General features: G+C 61.5%; 2 protein-coding genes across 18 annotated transcripts in view; one reads left to right on the forward strand and one right to left on the reverse strand.

The window, feature by feature from the left end:
• The window catches only part of SLC6A18 (solute carrier family 6 member 18), a 20,043-nt gene extending 15,082 nt beyond the window's left edge, over positions 1–4,961 (forward strand). The window contains exons 12-13 of one of the 4 annotated variants that reach the window (XR_005984232.1): positions 427–1,928; positions 3,739–4,961. Coding sequence is in view for 3 of the 4 variants with exons in the window: in XM_041731745.1 (XP_041587679.1) it covers positions 427–618 (192 nt within the window). In the remaining variant the exon portion in view is untranslated. Of the gene's footprint in view, positions 1–426 lie in introns of all 4 variants that reach the window. The other 3 variants (XM_041731745.1, XM_041731746.1, XM_041731747.1) reach the window with 3 other exon arrangements.
• Positions 4,959–24,073, reverse strand: TERT (telomerase reverse transcriptase). Of its 14 annotated transcripts, none has more exons than XM_041731733.1 (16): positions 23,855–24,073; positions 22,449–23,760; positions 19,576–19,771; positions 18,516–18,696; positions 17,423–17,602; positions 16,841–16,963; positions 14,238–14,333; positions 13,558–13,643; positions 12,617–12,730; positions 12,256–12,327; positions 10,585–10,773; positions 9,494–9,620; positions 9,047–9,108; positions 6,969–7,093; positions 6,295–6,432; positions 4,959–5,811 (listed from the first exon to the last, which is right to left on the reverse strand). In XM_041731733.1, the coding sequence occupies exons 1-16, from the start codon at positions 24,071–24,073 to the stop codon at positions 5,708–5,710; spliced, it is 3,324 nt and encodes a 1,107-aa protein (XP_041587667.1). In that variant the 3' UTR covers positions 4,959–5,707. The 14 variants fall into 14 exon arrangements, 12 of the variants coding, with proteins under 12 accessions (XP_041587667.1, XP_041587668.1, XP_041587666.1 ...); XM_041731734.1 differs by having other exon boundaries at positions 4,959–5,560; positions 16,841–16,999; XM_041731732.1 differs by having other exon boundaries at positions 16,841–16,999.
• Positions 24,074–25,047: the final 974 nt, after the last annotated feature.

Here is a 25,047-nt window from a genome sequence, read left to right on the forward strand (position 1 = left end):
TCACATTGGTCTTAAAAGAAGTACCTGAAGTCGGGTAGGTGGTGTGACCCTCTCTCAGAGAAAAGGGAGCAGGGCACAGGGCCCAACCACATCCAGCAGGTCAGGACAAGGCCACCCCCAAGGTCGAGCAGCCCCTCCAGCTGCTGGGAGGCTCTTGGCAGAACACCATACCCCGGGCCTTGGGCCAAACCTCACAGCCCCAATCCTAGAGAGGCTCAGCCCTGAACCTGAAACTTCAGGGTGAGGTGTCCTCGCTGCCCCGGGACAAGCCTCTTCCACTGCCCGCCCTGCAGTGAACGAGCCCTGCTGCTTTGCTTCAGGCAGAGGCAGGGGGAGGCAGGCCCACACCACTCAGTCACCGTGACCGAGGCTCAGCCTCACCATGTCCTTCCCCAGATGCTCACCTGAGGCCTCGTGTCCCTACAGGCACGGTTCCCCTCACTGCAAGAGAAGTCTTACCCAGGCTGGGTGCAGGCCACCTGCGTCCTCCTGTGCTTCTTGCCTGCACTGTGGGTTCCAGGTGTTGCCCTTGTCCAGCTGCTTGCCAAGCACAGACGGAAGCAGAAGGACACCTGGCAGGACAGGCGCCCAAAGCTGCAGGATGGAGGGGCCTCCTGAGGGCTGGGCCGGGGGTGGCAGGGAGGGCCAGCCTGTGTGCCACTTGCCCGCCAACAGCCAGACCCCATTACACACTTGCCCAGACCCCAAGGACCGTGGTTGCTGCTTCCCCACATCCCTGCACCCCCCAGACCTGGCTCATAGCACAGCCCAGCTCCATCACCACAGTTTGCACGGTCTCTCCAGAGCGGGAGAGCCTGGTGTTCAGCTCCTGGTGCCCCGCAGCCTGGGGTGCTACATGATGCTGTCTGGGTGGCCAGATGCTGCACTCAGTGAACCCATCTAAGGGCAGAGGGCAAGCAGGCCCAGTGGTCAAGCAGGCCAGCAGAGTGGCCTCCGAGGAGGCTCCCATCCATGCCCTTTGCAGCTGGGGGCCTGGCACACAAGGGTTGAGGGGATCTGAAGGGCGATCTCCAAGGAAAAGTGGAAGCTATCCCCTCGATGAGCTGGAAGGGAAGTCCCTTTCTGCGCCTGGAGTGCTCAGGTCATGGGCAGGGTCTGTAGTGACCCATACTGACAGGACCTCTCGGGTAGCAGGGACACGGGTCTGCGTCCATGCCCAGGCCCAGGCAATCCAGTGTGTGGGGCGTCCTGACCAAGCCCGTGGCCTGGCCACTCCTAGCCCAGGACAGGTCTTCCCTACATGAGCACAAGGTCTGGCTGGAGCCGCAGCCCGTGTCAGGGCGCCGGCCACTCTCCAGACCTTATTTCTGAGCAACACAGCCCTTTGTTCTTCAGACATTCTCTCAGAGCCTCAAATGTGGGTCTAGAAGTTACAAAAAGGCTGATTATCATTCAGGCTCCTAAGGTCTCCAAAGGAGCATTGACCTCACTCCATACTATGCCCCGCTGCAGCCTCAGTGGGAGGTGCTTCCTCATCCAGCTCCAGTGCACTCACCCCTCCACCTGCCCTCCTGTGCAGCCCTCCCTCCCTCCTCATCCATCCATCCATATGTCCATTCATCCATGTATCCATCCATCTCCTCCTCCCTCTCCCCTCTATCCATCCATCATCTGTCCATCCATCCATCCATCCGTCCATGTACCCAACCATCTCCTCTCCCCCTACTTCCCTCCCTTCCTCTCCTCCCAGCTCTCCTCCATCCTCTCTCCCTCATCTGACAACACTGTGACTCAGGAACGCTGAGTAGCTGGCTGGGCCCTGATACACGGTGTGCTTCTGACTTGTCCCACCCACCCCGAGACCGTGGATCAAACCTCAGGAAGACCCGGGACAGGGAACCATCCCGAGCGGGGCGAGCACTGTCCAGGGTGCTGAAGGACCCCAGTGACCAAATATCCCGGTCCAGGTGAGCATGTTGGGCTGCCCTCGTCACAGGCAGCCCTGAGCCAAGTACACAGATGCACCTGCACTGCTGTCCCCCTAAGAGAAGCGGAGTCAGCCGAGTGCCCTCCAAAGTGTGCCCTGGGCCCCATGGGTAGTGAGTCCTGTACTTTGTCCCCTGTGCTGTGACCCACGGCTTGTGGCCCCTTCCTCCATCGAAAAACCAGCAAGACCAGTGAGTCTTTCTCCCCCATGCCTCTCTGCCACCCCCTCTTCACCCTGTGATCACCCTGGGTATACCTGGATAACTCAGGATGTTCTCCCCATCTTGGGGTCAACTGATGAGCCACCTGTACCCATAATTCCCTTCTACCATGTCAGGTAATACAGGTTCTGGGATTAGAATGTGCGTGTCTTTGGGGGGGGGTCCTTATTCCACTTCCCAAGAGCCTGGGTGGTTCTGAGCCCACCCGAGTTTGGGAAGCCACTTACAGTGTCCAGGTGCCAAGCACCAGCCTGGGGATGTGGCAGGTGAGGACCTGGGGCTGGGGGCGGGGGGGTGGCAGGGAGTAACTGCTCAGCACTCTGGGAGGTCCTGGGGGCACCAGCTATGCCTCCTCTTGAACTTGAACTCCATCTTGAACACTAATCTTGAACTCTGTCGCCTACACAGTCCAGGATATGAGCCTTTGTAACATGCAGCTTGGATCTAGGGAAGACCAGGAAACTAGGTTTTATCTTTTGCTTTAAACATCTTATTTTCAAATTCACCCGGAGTTTGGCAGTACACACACTGGTTTTAGAAAGAGATAAACCAGGAAGAGTTGTTAGTGAGTTGAGCCTAACCAATAGGTCTCCTCAAGGCTTTAATAGGTGTAAGAACAGGAGATCCAGAGTAAAATGCCAACAGAATGCCTCTGTCAGAGAATCAGGACTCTGGAGCTTGTGGAGAAGCTCTAGGGTCTGGTCTGTGATAGAAATGCCAGAATCAGGCCCCTGGGGCGTGTGAGCAGAGGCAGGCCGGCGGTGGGTCAGCTCAGGTGCCTGGTGTGGGGTCCTGGTGGTGTCCCCATGCATTGTCTTCCCCACCAGGGCAGGTCAGCCCTCCCTCCGTTTATGATGCTGTGGCCACTAGCATGGCCAGCTCAGCGTGCGGGTTGGGTGGGGCCCCAATCTGCACTGCTCATCTCCGGTGCATTTATGACCGTGGACTTGGGTCTGCCATAAAGCGATCGTCAGTTCAGTCACTGGGACGTTCCGCACAGAAGCAGCAGTAAACAGGGCAATATCCATAAACCCCGACAGCAGATGCATTTATGCCTGGAAAATTTGGGCTACATTAGCACCAACCCCATCCAAGGTACACTTGATGGCATCCCACCATGTGTCATGTGGCCCCATCAGGGACGTCCTGGAAGGAAGCCTTGGCAACTGCTTGGCTATGGGCCTTCCTGCTGTAACAGGGGACAGGGCTGAGAGGCGGCTCTCTGGCAGCCCCTTTCTTCACAGGCTACATACACCCTGTTTGGGCTGCTCCCTTCTGCTCTCTGGGCAATCCTTGCAGCTCTTTCCATCTGTTCAAGGACGTCAGTCCAGCACCCTGCATAGCACCCCTTCCCTGGCACACTGAAGCCCCCCCTCCCCCCGGTGGTCTGGAAGGACACATGAGCGTCTCCCACACGTGGATTCATCCTCAACCGAGATGGAGCCAGGGAATAGCTCACTTGTCCTGAGAAAGCACATTCTGTCTTGGGGCACCTCACAGGGGCTGTGTGGCTGAAGTGGCCAGTTAGGTGAGGCCCTGGCGGGGCTCCTGACCCTTCACTTTCAAACAGGTCCCTCCATGAGCTCAGGCCACTTCCCTGGTGGCTTCAGACATGACCCCACAATGATGTCGTCTACCCACCTCCAAACTCCTAACCCTGACTGTGAAGCCGCCACTGAAGCTGCCCATCTTCCCTGCGGCGGTTCTCAGCATGGGTGCCCCTGCCCCCCAGCATCACATTGGAACTCCCTACAAGGGCAAACCCAGGACCCTCCCCAGATTTGCCAAACCAGAGATGTGGGGGAACACCTGCGTGGCTCAAGCCCCCAGGGACAGTTCAGGCTGACAACCAGCATCTCCTCCCCCAGTGCCCCTGAGAACCCCACCTCTCCCAGAAGTTCCATCTGAGCTACCCTGCTGCTGTGGGCTGACCCCCTTCTTGCCACAACTTGTGGGGTCATTCGTTGCCCCCACCCCAAGGTCCTGACACATGATCCTGAGCAGAGTACCACACCCCAGCATGGCCCTTCCTGTGGCCCCTCCTACTGTCCCCCCACCTGGAAGGCTCCCAGGTGCACAAGCAGGATCCTTCGCAGAGCTCGCCCCTGGGGACCTGCTCAAACAGCTCTGCCTAGAGTCCATCCCCACAACCCCTGCTCCCAGGCTGAGGCGCTGCTGGCCAACGTGTCTGCACTGCGTGAGCAGGGCCTCGGAGCTCAGCTAAACAGACATGACAGTACGTGAATGAATGAATGAATGAATCCTACAACGGTCAGGATGTGGATGGCAGAGGGACAGGGCCATCCCCAGGAGTCAAAGCAGACAGATGGACATGCACTTCCATCTGCCCAGGTCCAGAGTACAGGAGCAGGAGCCTAACAGCCCAGAGGGGAGGGCCAGGGCTAGACATGGGGCGGCGGGCTACCACCCTGTATCATTACGCCACCATCCGCTCCAAGGAGCCATCCAGGAGATCACGTGGAGAGGGGAAATGCACTTAGCAGGGAACCGTGTGTCCCAGGCCACAGGCTCTTCCGAGGTCCACAGCACAGTAGGAGTCAGCTGTAGGTCGGGTGGATGCCATACTGCACCTGCCCCAGGGGTGCCCTTTACTACCACCCCCCCCAACCTCCTCACCCCTGCCCCAGGAAGCCCTGTGGAATCCCCATCAGCCCCAGAACCCTATACACGATGTGCGGACAGCAGCCTAGATCTCTGTAATTATGGGAAATGATATGGATGCCTCACACATGATGTATTTTAATATAAACATGGAAAAGTGGAAACCTCTAAGAGCAAAGGCTTGGTGTATTGTTTCCGTGGCTTTCCAGGAGTCACCGGGGCAGTAAGTCCAGGGGCAGGGGGTGGTCCGGGAGGGGCGCCACCAGGATGGCCTGGGAACCCTGTGTGCTGTGCAAGGACTGGGGTGGGGGGAAGAGCTGGAAGTGGGGGTGGAGATGGGGTGGGGTGAGCCAGACACCAAGGCTCCAGGAGGTTGGCGGGGGGTGTAAGGGGCAGGGTGAGGTCATCAGGATGGGCGGGGCTGGGTCTGGAACAGCTGACTGGGCCCTCAGCCTCTGGGGAAAGCTCTATGGGGCACAGACTTTGGACGCAGCTCGGGGCTGACTGGGGGCAGGCACGGCTCCCAGGTGGGTGTGGACGGTCCAGGCCTGGGCGCTGTGCAGGTTGGCGGGAAGGAGCCCACACCCAGCACGGAGCACCCCACGTGCCCCCATGCCCCCTCGGGGACACGTTGCAGTCCTTACAGCCTGGGGCAGTCCCGCAGAGGTGGGGTAGGGGGCGGGGGTGAACAAGGTCCACACAGGCTTCTCTTCTGCCCCCTCCTGGCGGTCCAAACCCCAATCACAGGAGGGTGCTGTGTTGCTCTCCCCCTGGAAGACACGTGGGCCAAGCTCTCCTGGGGCAGCCTGGCCAGCAGCTCAACTCTCAGGGCCTCAGACCTTACAGTGAGCCGGCCCCTCCCTCCACGTGGAGGCACATGGGCCAGGGCACCTCTGGGCTGAGGGCAGCACAGGGTATCAGTCCAAAATGGTCTTGAAGTCTGCTGTCAGGCTGGGATCAGCTGCTGCCTCCAGGGCAGCCAGTGTCCCCCTCGGGAGCTGCCGGCCCAGGTGTGCCTTGGCTGTAGGGGAACGAGTGATACATGAATGCCCTGGAAAGTGGCCTCCAGAATGGCCTCGGGACCCCGCAGAAGGCCAAGTGGGCATGGTCTGGGCCCCGGGTACAGGCCAGGCTCCAGGTGCCAGCTGGTATGGGTGGGAGAGAGGTCTGCAAAGATCTGCTGCTGAGGATCCCTCTGCTGGTGTCAGGGCAGCCGGGGAAGGGACTCGGGGATGCGGGTCAGGGCATAGAGGACACCTACCAGCAGGGCTAGAGGGAAGCGGGGCCTGGCCTCTCCCCACAGGCAGGAGGTGAGGTGTGGAGTGACCAGGTGGGTGTGCCCACCCCTCGGGTGACAGCCTGTGACCCTAGGGTGCCTGCACCCCATCATCACCTGGGGCTCCTGGACCCCCCACTGCCTGTCAGACACACCCCCACACAGGGATAGGGCCCTGTCATCACACAAGGGGCACCTCTGGGGCCAAGGGCTCCCCACCCTACTTACCTGCCTGGAGTGCCCCCAGGAGACACCTGTAGGTGCCACTGTGACGCGCCAGCTTGAGCAGGAAGGCGTGGAGGCAGAGCCACCGTGCGGCTTCAGAAGGAAACAGGCCAGAGGCGCCCTTGGCCCCCAGGGACAGCCCTGCAGGGACACGTGAACAGGCTAAGGCCCCACCCAGCCCTGGTCCCCTCCCGGAGAGACCTGGGGTCCCTGCCCGCCCTGATGCAGAAGAAGGTGCACAGGCCAGGGGCAAATGGGCAATTTCGTTTCCAGGGCAGTCCCCACCCCAGCACCAGGGAGCCCTGGTGGGGGCGCTTTCTCCACTTTTCTGAAGAACCATCCACAAAAGGGAAAGACCAAGGACCCATGGGACACACAGCATAGCCTGAACTGCAGGCCAACCAGATGCCCTGTGATGAGGCTGAGAGTGTCTTTGGGGGGATGAGGGAGGGGCAGAGATGGACGAGCAGCCACACAGGCCCCCCAGGTTCCTGGGACCCAGCCTCCCCCACCCCTGCTGGTTTGGATTCACACACATGGCTGAGGTTGCAGGGGTTGGCAGGGCAGGGCCTGGTGGGGAGCTCCCAGGGTGCACGGCACCTCCGTGGACACATGAGGTGAGCACCCATGTGACTTCACAAACCCGCCAGCGGCACCTGCTTAGCACCCACACACACCTGCGTTCCTGGCTTTGAGAAGGGAGTAGCAGCACGACGCGGTGTCCGCGATAATACGGAGGAAGAAGGAGGGATTCTTCCTCACTGGCTGGTTGAATGGGAGCTGGAGCACACACGCATGGAACCTGCGGGAAGGACTCTTCGTGGGAGGAATGTCCCCCAGCTGGGACACGTCCCTGTGTGCGTGTGCACGACTGCCCGGCAAGCCTCTCACCAGGTACCCCATGCTCCTGGTCTCGCTGACCACCTGGAATCATGTGCACTCGTGTCACTCTGACCTCATGTGATAACCCAAGGGAAGTACTTTCCCACCTGTGGGAGACTGAAGCCGGGGTTGGTAATGCACAGACGTCATGTCTGCGGTCCCGGGGTCAGTCTGTGGCTGTGGTCTGGGGGAGGAGCTTGCTCTATGGGTGGAGGACCCTCTCTGGAAAGGCCTCCACTCCTGGACTCACCTACAACACTGCCAGCCTGAAGCGTGCCCAGGGCTACGAGACTTGCCGAGCCTGGCGGGTTCCAGGCAGACACAAGTGCATGAGCTAGTGTCCCACCCAAAGTGGGACACACGTGGCCTCCCCGCCTTAGCTGCTGCTCACAGGCCAGCTTCACATACCACACTCCTGCCCCGGAGGGAATGGGGTCCTCACAGCCTCCCACGTGCCTTGACATCCACATGGAAACTACTGACACGCATGCCCGTGGGTGGAGAAGCCCGTAGCATGGAGCACCTGCCATCATAGGGCTGCACGTGCTTGAACTGAGAAGCTTACAGAGCCACCCGAGGGCACTTCCCTGAACCCAGGACTCAAACATTTCCTGGTGGGCAGGTATCTGGAGCTGGGCCCCATGAGGGATGGGTCCCCAGGTGGGGGCAGGTGTCCAGAGCTGGGCCCTGGAAGACAGGTCCCGGTGTAGGGACAGGGACGAAGCTGGCCTGGGCACCAGGGTGGGACCTACAGCTGGCTGGGGGATTGGCCTGCCCCTGGCCTTGGAAGCACCACCAGACTGTTTTCCTACCCCCTGGGGACCAGAGAAGCAGGTGAGCATCCACCACCTCCAATCTCGCCGTGTGTGGTGTGTGGGCACATTCGTGCTGCAGAGGTGTGTGGTTGGAGGCGACAGGTTTCAAGGACAGAGGCAGAGCCCTGAGCCCCGTGGGAGCCCCGGCTGAACGGGTGAGCTCTGCACCTCCCGACACGACAGTGGACATGCAACAGGCAGACTCAGGGGCACAGGCCCTCTCGGGCCACAGGGGAGCGTCCTATGCAGCCTGCCCCGTCCCCATGAGACAGGAAGCTCACTGCACAACAAATGCACAGCTCCAGGTTACAGACTCACCACAGCTCCACACGGAAGCCTGGCCCCTTGACCAGCCCCATGGCTCACACGTCCCTCTGTCCTGACTACAGCTGGAAGTTAGCTGCCCCCAGAGCTGCCAAGGGGCAGGTGGCCCTCAGAAACCAGCAAAGCCCGGCTTTGTGTCCCTATGGCTAGGGCAGCCAATGTGATCAGTGGGGTCAACGGCCCAAAGGAAGAAAGGTCTCCCCAACCCCCCATCCCGAGAGCTGTTAGGAAGGCTCCACCGCCAAAGGGCCCCACAGCTGTCCAGACACTGTCCAGGACAGAGAATATTCCAGGAGCAGAATGGGCCTCCGACGTTCACATCAGTAGGGCAGGAATGGCCCCTGGGCTGTTTGGGGGCCACATCCCACCACCCCTTCCTGGGGGACATCAGGGGGCCGCGGACCAACACCTGACCCACCTGATCCCCCATTGCCTGGGACCTGAGCCCTGTGGTGTCTGCACATGCCTTGTGCTCCAGGCCCCTGCGAGGTCCTCGGTCAGTACATAGGAACGGGGACACCCCGGGCCAAGCTGGCCACCCATCACCTCCTGGTGATAGGACGGACACCTCCAATGAAGCAAGGTATACATGTGCATGCACAAGGCTGCTGTGCCAGCCCCTGGAAACCTGGCAAATGACCCAGGACACCGGAGCGCAGGATGCTCTCCTGGGCTGAGGGACAGCCAGGGTCAGACGGCCCTGTGGCCTGTGGCCGTGTGGCCCGTGAACCCACCTGTAAGCCTGCAGTAAGAAGATCTTGTAAACATTCATATAGACCGTGTGGATGCCATTCACCTGAGTCACAAAGAAAGACAAATGATTCAAGTGCCTCTAGAATTTCCTCCATCTCTTGCTTTATCACCAGGTCACAGGGAGGCGGGGACAGCTCCAGGTGGGCCCTGACCCGCTGGAGGGAAGGACAGGCAGGAGCAACCAGGATGTGAGCGCCAAGTGGCTCTGGACCCCCACTGTGGGGAGGGACCCCGGTGTCCAGGAAGATGGGTGCAGGCGAGGTTGAGGGCATTTGCCTCCACGTGTACACGCGTGTGTACTTGCACATGCATGCACACCCATACACATGGCACACACACATGTGCACTCACACCCATACACGTGGCACACATGTGCCGTAAGGCACACAAGCCTCACAGGCATGGCTCAGCCTGCGGGCTGTGCTCACCTGCAGATCTAGAAACAACGAGCAGCACTTCAGCCGCAAGACGGCCAACAGCTTGCGCCGCATGTTCCTCCCCGGCTTGGCACCCTGGCTGAAGGTGAGGCTCGCGCGGATGGAGGTGTGGGCATAGCTGTCGTACAGAGTGGGGGCCCTGAGACATGGTGCCCCCATGCAGCCCACCTGCCCAGGCTGCCAAATGCACAGATGGGTCCCCAGTGAGGGGGTGGGGGTGGGCAGGGGCAGCACAGTGGCTGCAAGGGTGGAAAGAGCCCCGTGGAGACAGGTCCAAGTGCAGACAGGGAGCGCCCAAGCCGGGAGGCCTGAGGGACCAAGGTCAGCCAGGGAAGCCCCGCCCCCACCACAGCGGTGCAATCTGTACTGTTCACTCATCAGGGAGCAGATTCCAGCACCCACGTCCACCGTGAGCTGTCTCTGCCAAGCCAGGGCTGGGCTGGGAGGCCCCGTGACAGCCCTGAGCCACGTGACCGTGTGTGGGGTCAGAGGTGGGCCCTGACCCCACAGGACTCGTGTCCTTGCAGGGAGAGACGCCAGAGATGATGCTGGAACACAGAGGGACGTGAGGACACAGACCCCGCGTCTATGTGCCAAGGAGCAGCCTGAAGAGGACTCCGACCCGGGGTTCACAGCCTCCACGGTGTGAGGACACAGAGTCTGGTGCAGCGGCCCGTTCGGGTGCATTGTTCGCAGCAGCCTGAGCTCGCCAGGACGGGGTCCCCCATCCTGCACACAGCATGCCCCATGTGCTCAAGCCCTGCTCCCCGGACGGATGAGAGGCACCCAGTGAGGCCACAGAGGGCATCAGGAGTGTGCCCTTGTCCTGAGACTTGTGTGCAGCCGTCCCCAAATCTCCCTGCAGAGCACACCAGTGATGCCGTCTCTTGCCCAGATTCCTTGTACCACAGACAACCCAGGAGGCCGCTCGCCTGGTCAGTGCTCTCGATCCCAAGGAGGATGTGTTCTGCCCCCGTCTGGATGGGGGGCTGGGCACCCTGAACCCTGACCTCTCGGGATCGCAGCCTTGTGGAGACAGGAGTGAGAGCGTGCTAAGTGGCATCCCCAGTGGGCGCGCTCACCTGGAGTAGTCACAGGACACCTCCAGGGTCCGGGTGTCCAGGAGCAGGCCACACCAGGGGAACAGACAGTGCGCTGGCAGCTGGAGGGGGGCCGCGCTGCCCAGGGAGCTGTCCTCCACGGGAAAGTTCACCGCCGTCTTCTGCAAGTTGGCCCTGCAGCCGTACTCAGGAACACCTTTGACCAGGGTCCTACAGCACAGGGACCTATCAGCTGCCAGGGGAGGGGACACCGCCTGGGGCTCTGGGGGCGCTCATTCTGTGCTACGTGGAGAACCCCAGAGAGGCCCCCAAGGATGGCTGGACAGAGCCCCGACCAGGCGCCGAGTGCTCCTTCCCAGAGGCTCCTGGAGACCAAGTGCCAGCACCCGAGAGCCCAGCTCCCACCGAGCTGACCCTACTCATGGGAACAGCAGGTGAGCCATCAGCTCGCGATCCGGCTGCGAGGAGAATGCAGGGTCTGGACGGCAGAGCCCAAGGGACGAGATCCTCTCCGTGACAGCAGCCTGTGTGTCCCATGTGCCACCATGAGTCAGGGTGTCACCAGGGTGTCCTGCTGACACAGTTGACAGTTGTAAAGGAGGGGACTGTCCACAGTGGGGCAGAAGCCCCGCCGGGGAAGGGCCTGAAGCACAGGACCCGTGTGTCCCAAGTTGGGGAGCGTCTCCCCACGGATCTCAGACCTGCTGGGCTGCCCATGCGGGCGGAATCCAGGCTGGATACGGGATGAAGGATGTCCCCACCCAGTGGTTCGCTTCCTAGGTGGAACCCTGCCACACACACTCTGAGCCACCTGCCTGCGGCCTGACCCCCAGGACTCTCACAGCAGCAGCGGCGCTGTGCCCCTGGCAGCTACTGGCCATGCGTGGGTACGGAGCTCTCAGGACATGGCCCTGCCCGAGGATCAGAATCTGTCATTGGACTGCACTGCGATGAACTCACATTTGTAGGGAGGCCTTACCGGGCTGCTGTGTGGACGGTGGCCCTAGGACACACCTGCTGAACGCTAGCTCACTCTGAGCCCTGGGAACCCCGTGGGACCCTGTTGGCAGGCTCAGGGTCGGAGATACTGTCTAGATGGGTTTGTCCAGAACAAACACCCCTTGGTTTACAACCTTCTCTTTCCTTGGAAAAGCCACTGGAAAACTGGAAAATAAGCCACTGGCCACCTGGGGCCTGAGAGGGTGGGGCCTGAGAGGGTGGGGCCTGAGAGGGACGGCACTGAGGACCACGGCGCGAAGGAAAGGAGCCCTTGTGCCAACTGAATTCTGGCAAAATGCACCAAGCTCCCAAGTGGTCGCTGGGCCCTGAGCACCACCAGTGAGCACGTCGACAGACAGACTCTCCCTCCCACGTGGCCTACAGAGAGGCGCCCCTGGGGAGCCGAACCAGCACTCGGGCCACACTTTGTTCCTGTGTGTGCAGCACAGCCTCCAGGGACGCAGCCCGCCCCCCAGGGCACCACCCATGCCCACCCACCCCCCACCCCAGGCTCGGGGTCCGCTCCCACGGCCACAGCCCTGGCTCTCAGAACCCCCAGAAGGCATGGCGCACCGCTCGCCAGAGGCAAGACACCTCGGGGAGCACAGATGCGAGGTGGGCACCGTGACTCGGCGAGTCAGGTCGGGGCTCATGGGCCGCAGGAGCGCCACAGAGACGTGCAGGGACCCTTACCTGAGAAAGGCTTGCGCTTGCGTCAGGTGAGGGGTGACCAGCAGGAAGTCGTCCACCAGGCGCAGGAGGACCCTGCAGCAGAGAGGCACCGAGTGCTGCAGCCAGGGGCCCGACGTTGGACAAACGCCAGCATCCCCGTTCATGTAGACAAAATCATGTAATCCTCTCCAAAGGATCTGGACAATGGCTGACGGGTCTCATGGATGCAGTGGTGGCCGGGGACACAGGGGCAGGGGCGTGGCTGCCACTCAGAAGCCCTGGCTGACCTCCCACAACCTCCCACGTGGCCTCACACAAAGACACGCATGGCCCCGTCCACACCTCGAGGGCCAGGAAGACGGGTGCCACGAGGGATCCGTACCCGTCCTGCTCGATTCCAGGAAACAACCTGCGCTCCATGTCCCCGTAGCACAGACTGCACAGTAGAGTGGACAGGATAGAGCCCTGAGGGACCCCCTGACACTGGATGTAGGACCTGCGGGCAGGAGCAGGCCACGGCGGGCCTGGCGCTCGTGTCACAGACCCCCATGCTTGCAGACCCCCCTCCCACCGACACACAGATCTGGGGGTATGAATCTAGGTTGGGCACAGGCTCCTACAGAGTCCTGCTGGGGGTCTGTTCACACACACAACCGTCTGCACGAGGCACGACTCGTTTTTATCAAGGTCACAGTGGCAGCGAAGTGAGTGGCGCTTCTCAGGGAGGCCTGGGGGCCATGGGTTTGGCCTTTCCCATGGAAACAATTCTCTTGTGGGTTTTTTTTTTTTTTTTTGAAACAGTTCTCTTATGACGCGGGTATCGCTGACGGGCGTCCAGGCAAGCTATCCATGAGAAGACCCCCCTCCCCCCGCCACTGTGCACTGTGGGGGAGCCTTTCAGAATGCAGATATCAGCCTATATTATGAATATAACCTCACTATTGTGAATGCTCTCACTCCTCCTAACCGTAGTAACAGCACCTCCTTGAACTATGAAACTTCTGATTTCCGGAGCCCAGGGAATGACCCCAGAGAGGCGCCACATCCAAGCTGACCCCTAACGACCTCAGCCATGACCTGAACCATGGGGAGCCCCGCTCTCATCAGCCACGCTGGGGTCCTCACGCACTTGCTCACCCAGGGGTGTCTGGTTTTGTTGGCACGAATAAAAAAAAAAATCATCTGCCGGCATTTAGATGCCAGAGGACCTCCCAAACCCTGGGAGCCGAGGGGCCGGCATGCCTATGTGGAATGTGATGCCCCCCAATGCGGGCAGGGGGGTCTCAGGATGATGACGGAAAGGTGCTGAGGACCCCAACTCACTTGCCCCCGATCCTTACGACGTGATTGTGTACCAGACGCAGGAAGAGATGGAAAAGGCTGCTGCCAGCTTCGTTCAGAGAGGAGCTCTGGAAGAAGGCACAGACGTGTGGGCAGGCAGGGCGGCACGCACACGGGCAGGGGCGCCGCGCTGGAGGCCACACCAGGTGGTCTGTGGCTCCGGCTGGGCTCGAGCCTGTGGACGCTGCCCAGATGGCACGTGCCAGTAAGCATGTGGCCTGTGGCCCCCAGCGGGGCTCCGGTGGCCAGAGAAGACGGGTCTGCATGTCCGAGCCTCAGCGGGTGGCCGAGCTTGTCCCTGTAAGTGGTTCCACAGCCACGTGGGCTAAGCCATCACCAAGGGCCCCGCGCTCATGAGCAGTCCCTGCTTACATGCAAGAAGAACAGGTTTCCTGCTAGATGGTCAACCCCAGGTGAGGTGACACAGCAAAGCCAACTTATCCTCCCACAGGACAGGGCACAGATTCTTCCGGCCTCATGATCCAACCCGAGGCAGAGGACATCTCTAGCGAACCACAGGAAGGCTGGGCAGCGGCAGAGGACGCGGCTTGGTGGGAAGGCAGAAACGAGGCCAAAGGCAGCACGGTGCAGTCCGCGGAGGCTGCACGGGGCCCCTCCACCCATGTCCACGTTCCTCCCGTGGTGAGCTGTGCCCCCCCCACCTGCTCGATGACCACGGCGTCCCTCAACGAGCTTGTCTCTTGCAGACGCTCCACAAACTGTCTCATGTAAGGCTGCAGGTCTGCAAAGGTGGACACCTGCTGGCAAAGACAAGGGGCTGAGGCAGGCAGACACCCAGCCAGGACCAAGAGGACAATGGTCGTGCCACAGGCCACAGGAGCTGTCCAGGTCACTCCCCGGCAGCTGGTGACAGGCCGAGGAGAGCCACTGGGGTCCCAGTCTTGGGAGAAGTCCCACCTTCCCAAGACCTCTCAGGCCTGTCCGTTCAGCGGGGCTCTCAGGAGGGGGAGTGTGAGCAGAAGGCAGTAGGAGTCAGGGCCACCCCAGCAGCCAGGAGGAGGGACTGGTCTGAGGAGTAGGTGGAGAAATGTCCAAACCTGCAACTACTTCTCAGCTCTGAGCACTGGGCACCCCAGGAGGAAGAGGGGCTGTCACCTGGGGGGGGGGCCTCTTGGGTAAGCATGGGGGTGTGCAATGGGGGTGAGGGGTAGGGGAGTCCTCAGGTGAGTGGGGGGGGGGGCTGCAGTGGGGGTGGGGGGTAAAGGGACTCTCAGATGAGTAAAGGGGAGGTGGGGGCTCCCAGGTGAGTGGAAGGGGCTGAGGTGGTATCAGGGGCCCTCAGGTGAGCACAGCGGCCGCGGGGGGGTGTCGGGGGCCCTCAGGTGAGTGCAGGGGGCTGCAGCAAAGTGTCAGGGGGCTCTCAGGTGAGCAGAGGGGGGGTGGGAAGCTCTCAGGTGAGCAGGGGGGGCCCTCTCGTGAGCACTGGTGGCCGCAGGGGTTGTCAGGGGCCCTCAGGTGAGTGCAAGGGGCTGGGGGTGGGGGGCAGGGGCCAGCCCTACATGGTCTTACACCAAACCCTGTCAGACCCATGGGATCCATCAGTCCCACTGTCAGGGGAGCGATGAACCCCTACAGAAGAAAAGTTTTATGCAAAACCTATGCTTTTAATTTTGTACAGGCCGGTATCTCATGAAAAACAAATGAGAGGAGGCAGGCCTGTGTGACCAAACCACAAGATAAAACAACAGAAACAGCAGAGCAGCTGTGACAGGAACCTGCCTCTGGACGAGGCGGCTCCTGAGTTGCCGGGACTTAAAAACAAACAAAAAAATTAGAAGTAAATAAAAAAAAAACAACAAATAACAAAATAAAACAAAAGAAACAGAAGAAAAAGCGAACCAGAGACCTGGAGCCTGTGAGAAAACCCGCGTGGGATTTCCAAGATGGGAGAATGGGACTGCTGACCCAAGAATTCAGGAAATAGGCTTAATGGGTGGTCAGAGGCAGAAAACACGTGGATGGAGGCCAAGACCTGAAGAAGCTCGAATCTACGCCCCAGAAGTCAAGTCCAGCAGCTGAGAGCTGAACATGGGGGCGAAAGCAGCGCCCATTCTAACAGAAGTGCAGGACGTCACTTTGGGGACCAAAAAGGCAAAGACAGTCTAGAATGTGTTCGTGTGCTTGTGGTGCATCCGCCTGACCAAGGACCACACTGGGCGCTATGACACCCTGGGAATCAGGAGCACCCGGCACCCCGCTCATCACACGTGGGGAAATGACTCGACTGACATCTCACCGGAGGAGGCCTCCAAGTGGCCAACGTCTGAAGGGCTCTCAGCATGCAGCTCCTCAGGAGGACGCCCCATGAGCCCTGGGCACCCTCAGGCCCTAGAGGACACTGCCCCCGGGATGCCAGGGTGGTCACCCCCCAACACTGACCACTCCCCACTCCCCGTCCCGGGCAACACTCCCAACAGAAGCGAAGGCTCTTGTGCATGGGGGCAGTCAGGGGAATGCCCGTGGTGGCCTGTTTGCCCCGCCCAAACAAGGACTCCCCGAGACGTGCGCCCCACCAGCAGCACTGGTGCCACAGGACCCCGACCGTGACAAGGAGAGGGAAAAGCCACATCTCAGGCCCACCCGGAACAGAAGAAAGCAGACAGGAAGGGTGCATGCTGCTTGAATTAGAGACAGGTGAGTCCAGGTAGTAGACGTTGCCCTGAGGGAGTGGGCAGGGGTCTCGGGGGCACGCGTGATTTCCCACATCAACCCAGGTGTTGGCGACCATCTGTGTCCACAGGCACACTGTCTCATTTCGAGGCAAACTCAAGATTCACAAACCACACTCGGGAGCCTTGCCCGAGGCGCTCACATGAGGTTGTCCTGGGAGCTCCTGGGTGGGCTCTGTCCCCTACGGCTGCTCTACTCTCTTCTCCCCTAGCCCTGGCCATGCAGCACACCCAGACCCTCTGCATGGGCAAGGGCCAGGCGCGGGCTCCCAAGGGACAGCGGGGGGGCATCACCAGAATACGTGGCTGCTGCTGCCGGCACACCTCCCATGCACACACACCAGTGCACAGGGGACAGGAGGCAGCAGCCTGCAGGACGATGAGAATTGACCATAACACTGACGACAGTGTGGGGTACCTTCCAGGACTGGGGGCAGAAGACGTGCAGCTCAGCACCCACGGAGGTGGGCAAGGGCCTCCAGGGGCACACACACCAGTGCCACAGACGCACCCTGTCATGGACACCTCCAGACCAGACACCCTCATCGTGGGATGCACGCCCCTCTGGGTCTTACGTGTCTTTTGAAGGTCTTGCGGACGTGTCCCCGGGCAGTCCTCTGGACCACGGCATAGTGGCGCACGCAGTATGTGCTTTCCTGAGGCCTGATCACATTGGCAATCACCTCTACCAGCCTGTCCTGAGGGAGGGCGTCATATGCCCCCGTCACGTCCACCTGTGTGGGAGCGATGTGCCTGTTCACAGGCTGCTCCTGTGCTCACCTGGCCCCAGGCTCCCAGGTACTGCTGGTCTTCACCTGCCACTACCAAACTCGGGTGAATCTGACACTGGAGGACCCGGGACACCCTGACCACCCAGTGACTGCCCTGTCTCCGCTGCACACACCTGTCCCATGGCCCCAGACTCAGCACCCCAGGGCAGGCCCGTATCCCCCTCTATACAGAGACGTGACGTGGCTCCACCACGGGACGCCCCTTCGGGCAAACCCAAGGGCTGCCAGCCAGCTGCTCCTCCTCCGTCCACTACCCCTGCCGGGACCCAGGCTGCAGGCTAGCTGGCGGAGGGGCTGCTCTCATAGGCCTGACATGCCCAGCTGGCTCGCCTGGGTGTGGGGCGGGGACCAGAACCGGGTACCCACCTTGACAAAGTACAGCTGGGGTGCCGGATTCTGGGCCCGTATGCGTAGCACAAAGGTGCGCCAGGCCCTGTGGATGTCGTCCATGCCCAGCATGGAGGCCCCTAGGAGGCTGGGGCGCCGGGCCCGCTCATAGTTCAGGACACTGAACAGTGTCTTCAGTTGTGAGGTGAGATGCTGGACCTGCAGAGCCAGCCCCGGCCAGGGCAGCTGGGTCAGAGGGCGCCCACCCCAAGGGGGCCTGGGTCAGACTTGCTACCTCCACCTGCGGGATCCCCAGAACAACCCCTGCCTCTGTGCCTCCTAGTCTGCTCAGCATCCCTCAGACTCCGGAAGGGTCGCTGGAGGATTCCCCCCACACCCACCCCAGACCCAGGGTCTCCCCAAGCATCTGTCCACAGCCCTGCTTCCTTAAGTGGGAGCATCACAGTGACAAAATCACCCCAAACACTCAATGGAGCCACTGAAGAGTCAGATCTCTGGTGACAGATGCTGTGATGGGGGGAGGAAACACACAGGACGCTAACCATGGGAACAAAGTCCTGCAGAAGGAGGTGCTGACCACAGGGGGGGGGCCTACAGGGAGGGGACAGGGGTGCTGACCATGGGGGTGAGGTCCTACAGGAGTGGGGAGAGGTGCTGACCACGAAGGTGAGGTCCTGCAGAAGCAGGGAGGGGGTGCTGACCACAGGGGTGAGGTCCTGCAGGGAGGGGGCAGGGGGTGTGACCATGAGGGTGAGGGCTTGCAGGAGGGGTTGCTGACCATGGGGGTGAGGTCCCATGTGGGTTGTTGGAAGCCCAACAGGCTGGTGACAGGGGAATAACCTGGTCTTTCTGTCCTTGGCTCATGGATGGGTCACCATCCCCTGCAGCAGTGGATAGCTCTATGCCATGAGAACCTGTGGGTTCATGGAAGCCCCAGCATCTCCTAGGACCGGCCTTCCTACCAGCTCCTCTGCACTCGGGCACCCGGCCCCGTCAACGGTGCTCTGTGCCCCATGGGCCTGACGGGCTGCAGGCCCTCATCTGGCCCCATCTACGTCCACACCTAGTCTGGGGGTTAAGTGCACTTTACTTAGAAAGGAAACAAGTCGACCTTCTTGTCTCTGTGGAATGTTCTGGCTCCCATGATGTAGTCCATATTCACAATCGGCCGCAGCCCATTAGGCTTGGGGAGGAAGCGGAGTCTGGAGGTCAGCAGAGCAGGTCTGGCTTCCCGGTGTCTCCTGACCTCTGCTTCTGACAGTTCTCGGAGATGCACACTATTGAAGTGTTGTCTGAAACAGAGAACCTCATGGGATGCAGCTTGGCAGCTGTGCAGGAAGCCCAGGGTGGGTGGGCCTGGCAGTGGAGAGTGGTGCTCCTCAAGTCGGCAGGACCAAGCACCCAGAAACCTAAGACGCTGCAGCTGTAGCCAGGCACCTGTAGGCGTGCCCTTCCCCAGCAGGTGCCCAACCACCTGGTTCCCTCCAGCACAGAGCCTGGGAAGCACAGGCTGGAGCCAGACAGGAACTTCGGGCAAGGGCGGGGGGAGGTGGAGACCGCTACAGCCCCCACAGGAGACAGAGCCACCTCTCCACGGACCCATGACCTGCAGCCTTTCCCCCAAAACCACCCACAGCCCGGGTCAGGGTGTCGCCTGGCTGCTGGGGCTGAGTATGCTCCCTGGACTGGCATCCTCAGTAGGGAAGGGCAGTGCACAAGCCCAACCCACCCGGGACTCACACGCCCCCCAGGCAGGGCCACAGGTCCTACGGTCCCCACAAGGAATCTCAAGAGCCACTGTGGATCAGGTGCCACGAAATATTTAAATAAATATTTAATTAAAAATATTTAAATTATTAAACAGCCTGCACCGTCTGTCACCTCAAACCCACGACAAAGGCCTCCAGACCCTCTCCCAGATGCAGGAAGACACAGCCCCTGCGCCGCATGGCTCAGGTGGTGGTTTCCATTCGGTATAAAGTTCTCCCACTTCCAAGAGCCCAGACCTCAGCCCAAACTCTGACTTCCCAGGTAAACAAAGGGGGGTCTCTGGAATCCATGCCCCCATGGGACCCCCAGCAAGGGGTGCCCAGGGATCCTGGAGCCAGCAAGGTGAGCAGGACTCAGGGCTGTCACCTACACAGGAGAACACACGGCACCAACTAACACACCTGATTCCTATGCTCTGTAACTGGCTCCAGACGCTCTTCCGGTAGAAGAAGAGTCGGTTCTTTTGAAACGTGGTTTCCGTGACATAAAAAAATGACCTGAGCAGCTCAACCACATACGTGCCCATCAACCAGCACAGGAACCTGGCCAGGATCTCCTCTCTCCGACGGTGCTCAGCAGCCGGGACACAGCAAGCTCCTGAAACGGGAAAGACACAGAATAGTCTCAGCCCAGCCCCTGGTGAACGCGACCCCACCTGCACCGCCCATCGCGGCCACACCGGCCGCTCGGCATGGGCAGGTCGGGACTGAGGCACTGTGTACTCGATCCTCAGCTACAGGGATGCATGTCACTAACAACACTTCTACTGATTACGTGAAATGAAGACGTCCTGCGTATGCTGGGCTTCAACAAAAGACGTTATTAGATTTGTTTCCCATTTTGTTTTTTACTTTGTAATGTGGCTTCCAGAAAGTTTAAGTTACACATGCAGTCACGTTGTTTCTGCCGGATGGAGATGACAGGGCTGCGTCATCAGTTCTTATCTATGAGTAGGATGGAGACCAGAGACAGGCTCTCCCTATGGTCACAGGTAGTCCTTAAGCAGCATCACTGGATCCCGTCCTGAATGCCTGGGGTTCCACAGGCAAGAGAGGCAGCCACATGTCCCGCAGCTGGAACGTGCACCAAAGGCCCAAACAGTCCTCCCTGTGTTCCTCTATATTTTATTCTGTGCACTCAGAGAAGGTGTCACCACGCTGCCACAGAGGCCATGGCGCCCATGGAATTGGTGGCTTCCCCATTAATAAGTGACATGGGAGAGACCATAAAAGAGTAGAAAAGGGACCCAAAGACCGGTCTGGGGTAGAGGACGGGAAGTTGAGACAAGAAAAGGGCAGGAGACAAAGACCCTGATTAGATGGCAGAGCTCACAGGTCTTAACACCTGGGCGGACAGGGAAGGAGGGTGGAGGGGGGAGAGGCACACAGTCCCCCAGAAACAGGGACACAGGGCCCGGCAAAGGCAGGCACACCCGGAGAGGATGCGTCTATCATCAGAGGAAAGAAATCAGATGCTCCAGGTTGGCAGCAACGATGGCCAGATTCAAACTGTGAGGCTCTGGGAAGCCCCACTGAGGCCCCTACAGAGACAGAGGACTCCACTCCGAGGACCAGGGGCCATGGCGGGAGGGGCGCACGTGTCGATGGGACAGATGACCGGCGCGGCGCACAGCCTATGAGGAGCCATGTGTGCCCGGGGTAAGGGGATGAGGGCCGCCACCAAGAGCCCATTTCGTGATGTCTCATGACTCCTGGCAGCAGATGTGGACAGCCCGGCAGTCTGGCCTCTGGGGATGCGGACTAGTTTTTGACGGGAGTCGGGGGGCTGAGAGGCAGGCAGGACAGTCGCTGTCGGCCCAACAAAGGAAGGGGTGTTCCAGCAGGGAGGGCAGAGAAGGCGACCCGAGGGCCACGCGTACAGAGCTTTGGTGTGAGGCATCATTTATTCAGCCCAGTACGCGTTGGGCAAGGCTATGGTCGTAGGAAGGAACAGCTGGCCAAGGCACAGCTTGAGTGTGCAATGACTCGGAGAGATCCAGGGGCTGGGCCCTCCTCACCCTGGAATGCACCAGCTCTTTCCCATGGGCAGAGCCGGTGTGAAGCTGGGGATGGTCACAGAACTCAGCTCTTTCCAAAAAGTGAGCGGTAGCCTGAGAGCGCAAGGCCTGCGACAGTACATCCCCCACTGCCAGACACCGTCATGGCGCACCCACGTTGTCGCACAGGGCAGGGGGCCACGGGTGACGGGTTCACAGGCATGCCAGCTGAAAGTTCTGGAAAAATGCTGTACAGCATGGCACTTAGTTTTTTGTGTTTCCCGTACACTTAACTATTTGCTAAGAGAGCAGAGCTCAGGCTGTGTTGTTTTCCCACAAAAAAACCCACAAAACCTTACAAGCCCCAGTTACTGGAAGGTGCGCTGGCTGTCTGCCATCACCTGGGGAGCTGAAGTGTGTGCCCCCCGCCCCCATCAGAGGCTATCATGACCATGATCTGTGGGGATGGGCAGGGCACGTGGTAACCCCCGCCCCAGAAGGTCACTGTGGCTCTAACGGACACCTCTGCCTCCTCCTTTCATCTAGAAGCCTCAGGCATCTTGGGAGCTTAGGGGAGGTCAAATGGCAAGTTGGCAAGATCTGTCCTGGTTACTGCCCTGCGGGCAGGGGGTCCCGGGGGGGGGGCAGGGTGGGCACCCGGTGAGCAGAGGAAACTCCACACGAAATCCAGATGAACAAGGTGGGAGGGACGCCACAGCGCAGGTTCCTAGTAAACATCCCACAGAACACCCATCGCGGAGCCCTCTGCTCTCCTCCGTTTCCCGGTGATACTTCTGTCCTTAAAGATGGGGGGGGGGGGGGGCTTGGTCAGGAGACCATCTCCCCTCCTTTGAATGTCCCGCCGCAGCATTCACATCTGTATGTTGGCTGACCAGATGTGCCTGGAAGCCCAGGAGGCTTATCTTCCACTCCACAAAAGTGGGTTCCTGTCCTGGCACCCACGTCTATATGAGTGGGGCACCATTTCATGGTGGTAAACCCTAAAGTCAAAAAGGGATGATGAACAAGGTGCAGGTGTGCTCCTGAGAGCTTCTGGACGCGTCACCTGTTGCCGTGGGCGTGCCCATGCACATCACACGTGCTCACTGCTTGGGCCCAGGGCGTGCCTGCACCCACAAGCATCTCCAACGTTCATGTAAACGGGAGGGGGAAGGAGGTAGAGATGGATGGTTGGGAGGGAGGGGCCTACCACACTCGGGCTGTGGGCCTGGTCCTTCCTGTAGGCCAACCAGGCACCTGCTCACCTGCACTCCTCACCTGGGTTCCCGTGCAGCCAGGTGCAGTCCCGCACCTTCATCTTCCACGTCAGTTCCTGCAGGGAGAGCTTAGCGTGCTTTCCCAGGGAGATGAACTTCTTCACGTTCCTCAAGAAGCGGCGCTGGTTGTGCCTGGAGCCCCAGAGTCCAGTGGGCACCAGCCAGCACAGGCAGGCCCTCAGGAAGGCATACACCTGCCAGGGGCTGCTGTGCTGTCGGAGGAGCTGTACCAGGCGTCTGGAGTCCGTCTGCTCCTGGGGGGCTGCTACTGGCCTCTCCAGGGGACAGATGCCCACTCCCCTGTGTGCCTGGTTGCCAGACCCCTCCTTAGCGGCCATGGCCCGAAGCGGGCAGTGGGTCCTGAGGAGCGCACGGTAGGGGCACCGGGAGTGGTTCCCAAGCAGCTCCTGGAACAGGGGCCTCATTCGCCAGTAGCGGGCAGGCAGGCGGCGCATCCTGCGGGCGGCCCCTGGCTTCTGGGGCGCAGAGCTCAGAAAGATGGTCTGCACGAGTTTGCGGGCCCCGCTCAGGGTAGGCGGCAGGGCACTGAGCAGGAAGGAGGAGCGCAGCCGCTCCCGGCCACCCGAGCAGTAGAGGAAGTGTTTGGTCTCTGGGTGTGCTGGGTCATGGGGTACTCCCTGGGGCCCCGGAGATGGATGCCAGGCTGGGGTGGTTGGACGAGTCCCGGGGGGCCCTCCCTCCCAGGAGGCCGCTGGGGAAGCCGCCTCGGCAGGTGTCACAGCGGGAGCTTCGCTGACACGAGGCTGCTGGGCCCTGGGAAAGGACCTGTGGGCGCCCCGCTCTGGCTCCGAGGCCACGCTGCGCCTGGGCCGCTTGGCCAGAGGCACACTGGTCCCGGGGCTGCCCCGGCGCCGCCTCGCGCCCGAGTTCTGGGCCTGGCGTGTGGGTCTGAGGTCCGCCGAGGCCCCGAGCCCGGGGAGCCCGGGGAGCCCGGGGAGCCCGGGCGCCGGGAGCGGCAGAGAGGCGGCGGGGGCGCAGAGGTCGTAGAGCGGCGGCCCGCACACCTGGTAGGCGCAGCTCGGGGCCACCAGCAGGTAGAGCGCGCAGCGCGCCAGCAGGTGGGTGAGCACGTCGTCGCCCACGCGGCGCAGCAGCAGCCCCCAGGCGCGGCTGCCGCGCAGGGTCTCGGTTACCGTGTTGGGCAGGTAGCTGCGCACGCTGGTCGTGAAGGCCACGGGGGGCCCGCCGCGCGCTCCGTCCAGCAGGCCGAAGCCGAAAGCCAGCACGTTCCTGGCGCCGCGCTCGCACAGCCGCTGCACCACCCTGGCCACCAGCTCCTTCAGGCAGGACACCTGCGGGGGCGGCGGGGTCTTGAGGGGGGCCGTCCCCTCCCAGCCCCAGCCCCAGCCCCAGCCCCAGCCCCAGCAGGGTGCCCCCGCGGCCCACCTGGCGGAAGGACGGGGCGGCGGGGGGCGGCCGCGCGCCCCAGGGCACGCACACCAGGCACTGCGCCACCAGCGCGCGGAAGGCCGCCGGGTCCCCGCGCCGCACGAGCAGCCGGCCCTGGGGCCCCAGGCGCCGCAGGAAGGTGGCCAGGGGCAGCACCTCCCGGTAGCGGCCCCGCAGCAGGGCGCGCACGGCGCGGCACCGGGGCGCTCGCGGCATGGCCGGGGAGGGCGGGGTCCGCGGGAGGAAGGGGCGGGCCGGGGGAGGGGGTCCGCGCCGGGGGCGGGGCTCCTGGAGGAAGGGGCGGGAAGGGGCGGGGCGCCCGGGGGCGTGCGCGCCAAGGTGTGCGGAGCCCCGGGAGCGCGTGGGCCGCGGCCGCATCCCCTGCTCTCCGGCCTGGCGGTCGCGGCGAGGGTCGCGGGCGGGGAGCGATGCCGTCGGCCGAGGCTCCGGGGTCCCCAGGGCAGCCCCCGCCCGACATGGGGCACCTGCTGCGCTCTGCGCCCCTGGGCAGGGGGTCCTTGGGTTTGTCACTGTCACGGGGCGGAGTGACCCAGACACTGAGGGCTGCTCCCTGGAGGGCTGGGCGAGGGGGGGAGGGGGGCTCAGCCCGGGAGGGGGTGCAGGGAGCAGGGTGGAAAATGTGCACGATACACAGGGTGAAGGGCCAGCAGGGCTGCCCACTGAGCCACTGAGGGTGCGGGCACAAGCAGCCCCAGAGGACAGGCCCGGCCAGTGAGCAGCCAGCAGGCAGCGGCAGTACTGCCCCCAGACCTGACCTCCTCGACCCCAGGCTGTGGCTTCTCTTTCAGGTCCTCAAGCTCCTGTTGTCCCCACCACAGGCAAAAAACCCCACTCAGCTCCCTCCTAACCACAGTCCACAAAGGGAGGGCAGAAATGGGAGCCACAGGGCTTGGTGGCACCCTGTGCAGGCTCCTCTCAGCCCCTCCCAGCTGCCCTCGTGCTCAGGCCCCAGGGCAGGCTGCTGGTGGGACTGGACGGATCAGGGGACCTCACAGACCCTTCCCGCCCAGTGTAGAGACTCTGCACTACAATGCAGACCCCCCACCCCAGCCCCAGGGAGACAGTTGTGACAGTGTTTGTCCTGACGCTTGAATAGGACACCCAGAGGAGCCACCCTAATGAGACTTCATGCAAACGCAGACGCGTTCAAGTTTGAACTGCTGAGAAAC

The sequence above is a fragment of the Vulpes lagopus genome, chromosome 17 (genome assembly GCF_018345385.1).
Source record: "Vulpes lagopus strain Blue_001 chromosome 17, ASM1834538v1, whole genome shotgun sequence".
Classification (NCBI taxonomy): domain Eukaryota; kingdom Metazoa; phylum Chordata; class Mammalia; order Carnivora; family Canidae; genus Vulpes; species Vulpes lagopus.